The sequence below is a fragment of the Gossypium raimondii genome, chromosome 6 (genome assembly GCF_025698545.1).
Source record: "Gossypium raimondii isolate GPD5lz chromosome 6, ASM2569854v1, whole genome shotgun sequence".
NCBI classification, from domain to species: Eukaryota; Viridiplantae; Streptophyta; class Magnoliopsida; order Malvales; family Malvaceae; genus Gossypium; species Gossypium raimondii.
This window is the reverse complement of record NC_068570.1, coordinates 57554000-57563251: the sequence shown is the minus strand read 5'-3', so window position 1 is coordinate 57563251 and position 9252 is coordinate 57554000. Positions and strand designations below refer to the sequence as shown.

At 34.5% G+C, this 9252-nt stretch overlaps 1 protein-coding gene across 1 annotated transcript; it reads right to left on the bottom strand.

Annotated features, from left to right (window-relative positions):
- Window positions 1-404: 404 nt before the first annotated feature.
- On the bottom strand, window positions 405-1145 carry LOC128041780 (uncharacterized). Its single transcript, XM_052632106.1, has one exon. The coding sequence runs from the start codon at window positions 1143-1145 to the stop codon at window positions 405-407; it is 741 nt and encodes a 246-aa protein (XP_052488066.1).
- Window positions 1146-9252: the final 8107 nt, after the last annotated feature.

The following is a 9252-nucleotide window of genomic DNA, read 5'->3' as shown; positions in this document are numbered from 1 at the left end:
TTACCTGTGGGAGTACATATAATCACTTCTCCTCTTCCTTCAGCCCTTATAAACTGACCATTTCCAACCTTGACCTTGGTTTTATAACTTCTATCCAAGGTTTTAAACAAGGAGGCATCTGGTGACATGTGGTTAGTGCAACCACTGTCCAATAACCAGCCTTTTGAACATTTCTTCTCAGAAGCTAAGCAGGAAACGGCAAAGACCTGTTCTTCTTGGTCACTACTGTCCTCAGCTACTCGAGCTTCAACCTTTGGCTGCTGAAATTGATTCTACCTTGGCTTGTTCCTATTTTTACAGACCCTTTCAACATAGCCCTTCTTCTTGCAGTGTTGGCACACAGCATCTGGCCTAAACCAGCATCTATCTTCTGGATGGCCTGACCTCTTGCAATATCTGCAGGGCTAGTCATTGCTCCTTGCAACATCAGGCTTAGGCCTGCTTCTCCAAGGCTTTTTGCCTCTTTGAGCATTTGTGCTTGGGGCTTCTCTGGCCTTGGCTTGAAATGCACCTTCCTGGTGATCTTCAGCTCTGCTAGCTCTCCTTTGTTCCTGAGCATAGAAGGTATTAATTAGCTCAGTCCAAGAGATGCTAGTAAGATCTCTTGAGTCCTCTAAGGAGGATATCTTAGCTTCATATCTCTCAGGCAAAGTGGAGAGGACTTTTTCCACAATTCTTGCCTCATCAAAGTGCTCACCTAGGAGCCTTATGCTGTTAACCACTGCTATGATTCTATCTACATACTGCTTCACTGTTTCTTCTTCCTTCATCTTCAGATTCTCGAAATCCCTTCTCAAGTTCAACAGCTGTTGTTGCCTTGTCCTTTCAGTGCCTTGAAACTCCTCCTTAAGCTTGTCCCATGCCTGTTTTGGAGTCTCACAGGCCATAATTCTGGTGAAGATGACATCTGACACACAATTCTGGATGCAGGACATGGCTTTGTGCCTTTTGGTCCTCTCATCAGCATGTTGCCTAATCTGAGCTACTGTGGGATTGGCCCTCAGTGGTGCTGGCTCAGCATCTGTGTTGACAACTTCCCACAGATCAAAGGCCTGCAGGTAAGTTTTCATCTTGACCAGCCATATATGGAAGCCTTCTCCATTGAAGACTGGTGGGGCTGCTGGTGAAAAACTTGAGGAAGACATTCAGATTTCTTAGTTTGATACAACAGGTCCACTAAGAATGAAGCTCTAGATACCAATTGTTGGTATTGGAGGTAGTAGCAAGCTGCTGAAGCTTTGCTTGGACAGCAAGCCTCGAGGCTTGGAGAAGAAACAATCGGGCAAGAAAAGCAGAAAAAAATGCAAGTAGAAAAACAGAAAAGAAGAGAGATTATTTGAATGAAAAATGAGTTAGATTTTCATTAACATTCAAAGAGGTTTAAAACCATTACATATATGAGATAACATATCACTAAAAAACAAGTTACCACTTAATCTTGTACCTAACACCACTAAATTACATTGAAACTTGATAATATAACTTGCTCAAGTTGTATTGCTGAATTATAAGTCAATCAACATCAAAGATACATCAAAATGTTTACCTACTTAGTTCAATTTGAACTAAATTACAAAAAAGCTGAAAGGGTAACAAAATGCAACAAGCATATTCAGCATCTTCATTCTCTATCTGCACGCACCACACCGATTGCTCACGCCATTTCTTCCAAAGATGGCCACCTTTGCATGGGAACTAAACTCAACACGTTTGGAGTAGAGTCTCCTCTGCACATACCAAAAGCGTAAATTTTGTTGGAGTTTTGGCCGATACTGGCAGTATAGAAACCACCATTTGTAGAGACATTAGGTAGGAGAGAAGCAAGAATAAGGTCTCTGTTTTTGCCATATGTACTATTAAGGGTGAAATTACTAGTGTCATAGCATCGTAGGTTAGCATCAATGAGAGCAATGCCGATAAGCAGATGGGAGAGAATTGAAGAAAGAGCTTTAAGTTTAATCCACATTTTGAGATTCTATAATTTCAAGGAACCAAAATCGAGAAAAAAGAAGTGGGAACTTAGTATTCCAGATATGTTTCAACAGAGATGGGAGTATTTGTGTTTTGGTTTCCTTGCCTGGAGTGGGAGAAAGATTCAAGAGCGCCCATTAAAGCAAAAAGATTCAATCCATGCTAGGAAGCTTGGTTTTCGGGTTATCTTTTTGACTAATCCAAGTCAATGTCTAGTTGTCTACCTATCAAACAAAATTTCGGAAAAGAATTTCGCTTAATTCATTGAAAATAATGCAAACATAATGAAAAATCATATGTGTTGAATTGGATGGTTTTGTCAGTTTTGAGCAACAAACTCGTTTTCTGTGGTACGTATTTTGCCACAGTTCCCACTTCCTTTCCAAGTTTCATTTGCTTCTTTGAATTTACTACCTGCCTGTCCGAGTAATTACTCTTTTTAAATATTTATATTTTTTAAATATCTATAGTGTCAAGCAATACTGGCACTTCGATGGTTGGCACCAAAGTCAATCACCGTGTAATGATTGCTTGCTGATTGGGTTGGGGTTTAAAAAATATTTTTTGATGAGGACACTACAATGGCCAGCACCCGTTCGTATTTTGGGTCTACTTTTTGAAAAATACGGGTATTTTTTGATTTTTTTGATTAGGTGTCAATATCTACATGGTTGGCACCAGAAAAAAAATTCAAATATTATTTCAGAATTTTTTGTTGTTGGCACCCGTGGTAGGTAAAAAAAAATTTGGTCCCGTATTTCTCAAGACCGAGACTCGGGTAAGAAAATTATTTTTTTTGGTGTCAGTCTTCCCCATGCCGGCACCGGTTTTTTTTGTAGGGAAAATATTTTAAAAAAATAAATTTTGTTGTCAACCTTCTAGTTGTCGACACTGGTATTTTGTCAATAAAATATATATATTTGGTGTCGGCCTTCCATCTGTCGGCATCCATGTTTGAAAAAAATAATTTTTTTTGGGGTGCCGACTATCTTCGTTGACAGCACGGATAGGCTATATATTGATTTTTTTATGTTTTGGTTGAGGTTTGTTTTTTTTTTTTGCTTTAATAGTTTAAGAGAAAGAAAAAACAAAGAAATATCAGTGTTTTGTTGTGAAGGAAACAAATTTTGTTGAAGATGAATAACCAGATGTTAGTGTCATTTCAATAGAGAAATAGTAAATACAACTGAAGATGTGTATTTCAGAGTCGCAAAAAAAGAGAATGAGATTCTATAAGCATGTAATGCTGGCGGAACTGAAATGGAAGATCAATGTTGTAACACCCCTAACCCATCTTCATCACTGAGTTAGGGTTATAGAGTATTACAACACACATCACAACAATTACTAACATTTAACTATTCAAATATCAAATTAAATAACAAAAATCAAATTCAAATGTTATTCATAACATAAATACGATTTTTGACCTTAAATCGGACATACAGGGCTTTTAAAAAATAATTTAGGAACAATTAAATACTAATTTGAAACAAAGCTGAAAGTTTTAGGAAAATTTAAAAATTTTAAAAACAAGGGTCACACGGCCGTGTCGCAGGACGTGTCCCAAACTGTGTGACACATTGACTTGAAACACACGATCGTGTAAAACGACCATGTGCAACACATTGCCGTGTGACAGCCCATGTCCCAGGCCGTGTGCCTCTAATTTTTCCTTCAAATGCAAGTTTACCAAAACGTGCTTACTTGAACATCAAACAGCTTATTTACCAACAATTAAACATATTCAAATCACACTTGAACAAGCCCAAAACATGCCAAAATAATCTAACTTAAGTGCCTACCCAATGTGTCTTCATTGACACCACAATTCAATTAACAAACTTATCCACAAATCATATCAAATAAGTTACATTCTAACCTATGAGTTCATACATAAAAACACATACCAACTTACCATGTTATTTTACCTATTCATATTCAATCCTACCACAATGTAAACATTTCCAAATTATTTATATCAACTAACCAAACCCAAGGTTATATGCACACTTCATACCAACACAAAAGGCATAAACATAAATGGTCTAAAACCAAGCTTAAACATCTTTACATCACCCAAATATGAACACATAGAAATATGTACTCAACTTAAATACACAACACACCTATTACATGACAAGTTCCACGCTATAATTGAATTTTTATACTATGAACAATCATATTATTAACCAAAAGCATACATTCATCGCACAAATATAGAACATACCATTTGTAGTAAGTACTTAAAACATGTACAAGATACTCTTATTACATGTCACATATCCCAAAAATAAATGTTTTCAAAATCTACCAAAAAAAAGTTTGGATAGTGTGATATTCGCATTGATCCAATTGCCCGATTCCATAAAATATTATCTACAAGGAAACAGGAAAATATAGTTGTATGAGCCCAATTTAGCTCGGGTCTCATAAGCAAACCAACCAAAACCCAAACTACCACAAACCCAAAATCAAACCAAACAAACCTAAACCCCAAACCCAACTAAATTAAACCCATTAAAAACAGCAGGCCCAAGACCAAATGGCCCCAAAAAATAAAAAAACCTAATGGCCCAGCGGCCCAATACCCTAAACAGAAACAAAAAAACCCTAGCTTGCTGCTGCCGCACATTAGCCACGCCAGCCTCCTTGCACACATCAGCACCTCCGTACACAGCTGGCCTACGAACCTCGTACCTGCAAAACAAACGCGCAACAACACAGAGGCTGACAAAAAAATAATAATAGAAAGAAGAAAAAAATGTTGTATTTTCGGCTATAAAAGCCACGAAACCACTATGTATATTTTTTACAGACACAAAAAAACAGTACAGAGATCGAAATAACAATCAAAAACAAAAAAACTTTTCAGAGGTAGTTGTTGTTTCATTTTTTTTATTTTTCATTTCGATTATTTTATTTCATTTTTAAAAAAAAAGAAGGGAAGAAAACTCACCTAGGTCGGCCAATCCACTTACCACTGAAGGCCACGCCGAAAAAGGAGGAGAAACATAACGTTTCTTTGTTGCTCCACCGGGTTTGGCAGGGTTTTCGGGGGTTTTGGCCTCGGATCCTTGCTCCACGGGTGACGGGCTTCAAACGGGTTTTTTTTGGTGTTGTTCGGCCACCGTGGACGGTGGCACCATCATCGATGACCGACAACCACCACGGTGGCCAACGGCCAGAGCCATGGCTGGATTTGGAGGGAAGGGAGAGAGTATTTTGAGTTTTTATTTTAAAAGAAGAGGGGAAATGAAATTTTTGAAAAAAAGGCCTTTATAAAGGGTTGAAACGGCGCCGTTTTGGGCCTTAATCCCAGTAGCCAAAACAACATTGTTTCACCCTAGGATCCGCGCGTTGACCCGACTCGCAAGGGGGATCTGTGTGTTTTTTCTGTTATGGGCTATTTACGCCCCTGGCCTTTTTGCATTTTCAATTTGTTTTGATATAGTCCTTTTGTGTACTTTTTTATTTTAAGTCGAACCACAAAATTCGTTTAGCTTTTCAAATAAGTCCCTGGTTCGTTGATCCCCTAGGGAAGGGACGCATGTCCAGGGATTGGATTTATTGCCCATTCAGCCCTCATATCTTTGTGCGCATTTCATTTAAGCCCTGATCCTTTTTTCTTTCCTTTTAAATTCTACCCTTTAATTTTATTTTAATTTTGATTTAGTCCTAGGTCCATTTAACTTCAAATTTTTAATTTTATTTTTATTTTTTTTACAAACTGTTTTGTTTGTTATTTTATTATTATTTATTTGTTTAGTCCTTTTTTAATCAAATTCCTTATTTATTTACTTTATTTACTTAATATTTCCTTATTTCATTTTCACATTTTTATATTTATTATTTTATTAATTTGTATTTTTTATTTTACTTTTACTACTCTCAATATATATTTCAATTATTATCATTATTGTGGTTGTTACTTATATTATTATTATTATTATTATTATTATTATTATTATTATTATTATCATTTGCATTATTATGAGTATTATCATTTTATGTATTATCTTTATCATTCATTAATATTAACGCTATATATGTTATATTTTATTATGCACATTATGTCATTGTTACTTCAAATGTATGTTGCACTATCATTATTAGCCACATATGACCCTTTCAAAGTTTTAAACGATTTCTTTTAAAGCATAATCAGATAAACTACACGTATATTATTTTTAGATATTTCATCAACTTTCACCCAAATTCATAAGAAGGGAAATGTTTTAAAATCGAGTATTTTGCATTTTGGAGAATCGAGAAATCGTACCATAACTTACGGGGTTTTTAATTTTCTTGTTAAACCTAAATAGCCAAATATTCTTTTAATTCTTAAAATACGTGAATTTTCAATAAAAATTAAAGGCAAGCTTATTCTCGAGGGTTCAAATGTCGCATCCTAACTTACGGGATGTGGCATTTTGTTATCGCGGGACGAGAGGGCCTTTGATGCTCGTTTCAATTTAGTTCAAGCATTTTTTTTAAATTAGCATTAATAAAAAAGGATCGTATTTTGAAATCTTTTCAAAATTTTAACTTTCGACATTAAGACATTAAGTAATCAACTAGGTACCAATTTTGGGCGTATTGAGTGTGCTAATCCTTCCTCGTGCGTAACCGACTCCCGAACCTGTTTTCTAGATTTTGTAGACCAAAAAATATCCTTTTAGTAAATTTAAACTTTTATTAAAATGATTAAATTATGAGGTGATCCGATCACACCTAAAAAAAAAAAGGATTGGTGGTGACTCCATTTTCGTTTTTAAATAAAAAGTCGATCCCGACCTTTTCAAAAAAAGGTTTCGACAATAGTGAGTAAACTTTTACGAACTTAGTAAGTTCACAGGTTGAAATGTTATAACTTACCATATAATCACAGTTTTATAAATAGCAAAAACAATAGCTAACATTAACTATGTCAATCACAACCATTCAACAGGTGAGTTTCGTAAATACGAGTTATTTAATCACCTCATTTATAAAGTATCAACCATTATCAAGTCACGACATAATATCGGAAATCATGAACACATGTAAAAATCTTTCACAAGAAAATATAACTAAATATCAGTTACATATCATCATTAAGTCAATTAACCATTAAAAATTAAACCGGATGAACAATACAAATGGATATGGATACGTAGTTATCCATCCAAAACACGCCGGAAAGCTCATACAATCCAAACCAACCGAGAACACGCCTTGGCACCAAGTGCCTAGCCCGTAGGCTAACATCTCTCTAGAAACATGCTTGGACACCAAGTGCCAAACCCAAAGACTTTACATTTGCCTCTGGTAACAGGCCAAATCACTGTAAATATAACATGGTAGTCCGCAACAAATGTTAGACTCCAGTATATTCAGTGGAGAGTAACAAGTCAGGAATCATCATCTCAACACAAGTCAATCCCATACAGTGTGCAAAATAATCTATTGACATGCAAATTGTATCCTATCCTATGTTCATCCGGGCTCGATATACAAAACTGCATAATATCTTATAATACAATTTTATTACTCACCTTGAATAATCATTATGATTATTTTATTAAATATATATTCAATAAATCATAAATCACAAGTTAATAAAATTTGGAAAATTACTTACTAGTGCTAAATTGCAGAGATAGCAAAATTCAAGGACTAATTAGCAACTTTCCATTTTCCACGATTATCTACTTGTTCTTGATTTATAGAGTAAATTTTATTTCAATTATCAGCTTCAACTTCATGCAATATTTAATTTAGTGCTTATGTCTTCCTATATATAATTTTTCACAATTGCCCCAAACTTTTACACATTATTCAATTTAGTCTCTAAAACCGCTTATTTTCACAATTAATCATTATACCTATTGAGCCGAATTTAATTACATTCCAAATCAACCCTTTAATTCTGAAATTTTACAAGGAAACCATGTCAAATTTAACAACTTAACTACTTAAGAATTTAATCTTTAAACTTAAAAACTAAACAAAATCACTTTACATGTAACACCCATTACCCGTATTCAATACCGGAATAGGGTACGAGGCATTACCAAAACACATACACTTGTAACCGTATTTAACCGAGTTATAAAATTTCATCTAAATTAAAACTTTCAAAATAATTAACATGCTCCTATAACTTTTCACAGTATATCCTCAAAATGTTATAATCATAATAATTAGGGCTTACGAGACCCGATACATACTCATGCAATTCAATGCTTCATTTCCATTTCCTTCAATTCACAATTTCTCATGCTCACGATTTAGATCATATCACTAGCAATTTCCATTTAATTCACGTAGAATTCAATGACATCAAGTTGAACACTAATACGTATTTACCATTTAACTCAATGTTTATTGATTATACCATTCAATAACACATTTATGAAATTCTCAATTTTGCAATGAAAATATCACTTTAGCTTGAATAACAACATCGTCCTGATATAAATACACTACCACTTATCCATTTACTTTAATTCTTTTGGGCCTATTTGTCACTTACCATCCTTAATCAAATTAGGAAACGATTGCGGAAAATTGAGTACTTCACTTTCACTTTGCCATAGTATAACTATGGTTTTACATATGATCACTTATCACTTGTCCCTGATCAGATAAGTGTAGCTAGGCTACCACTTATCACTTTGTCACTTGATCAGATAAGTGTAGCTAAGGCTACCACTTATCACTTTCTCACCTGATCAGATAAGTGTAGCTAATGCTACCACTTATCACTTTGTCACCGCTTATCACTTGTTCTTGATCAGATAAGTATAGCACTTATCACTTTTTCACTTGATCAGAAGTACTCAAATCTGGCGTTCCACTTAATTTGATCATTTATTCGATTTTCACATTTTTATTTTATTCTCATTTCAACAATAAATACATTTCATCATACATTGCATAATTCATGAAATTAACATTTAATCATTAAATTTCAACCCTATGAACTTACTATTTCATTATCTTTCCACACTTGTTTCCTATGCACATCACACAAGATATAAACATATCATTCAATCATAGTTGCAAGCTAGTGTATTGAAACATAACTCTTTTTGGAACTAACCACACGATAAACCATTCATGACATTATTTCATGCCAAATCATATACCGAATATACCATACACACATGCTATGAAACTTTATTTTCACACATGAGCTTAAACTATGTCCAATAATGCACAAATTTAAGCATCATTTCTATTTCATCATCTATCAATTATAATCAAACATATGACCAATTATACACAAATCATTCA

Bases quoted from the DNA above. Each gene is read 5' to 3' on its own strand.
- LOC128041780 (XM_052632106.1), bottom strand. From the start codon at position 1,145: ATGTCTTCCTCAAGTTTTTCACCAGCAGCCCCACCAGTCTTCAATGGA.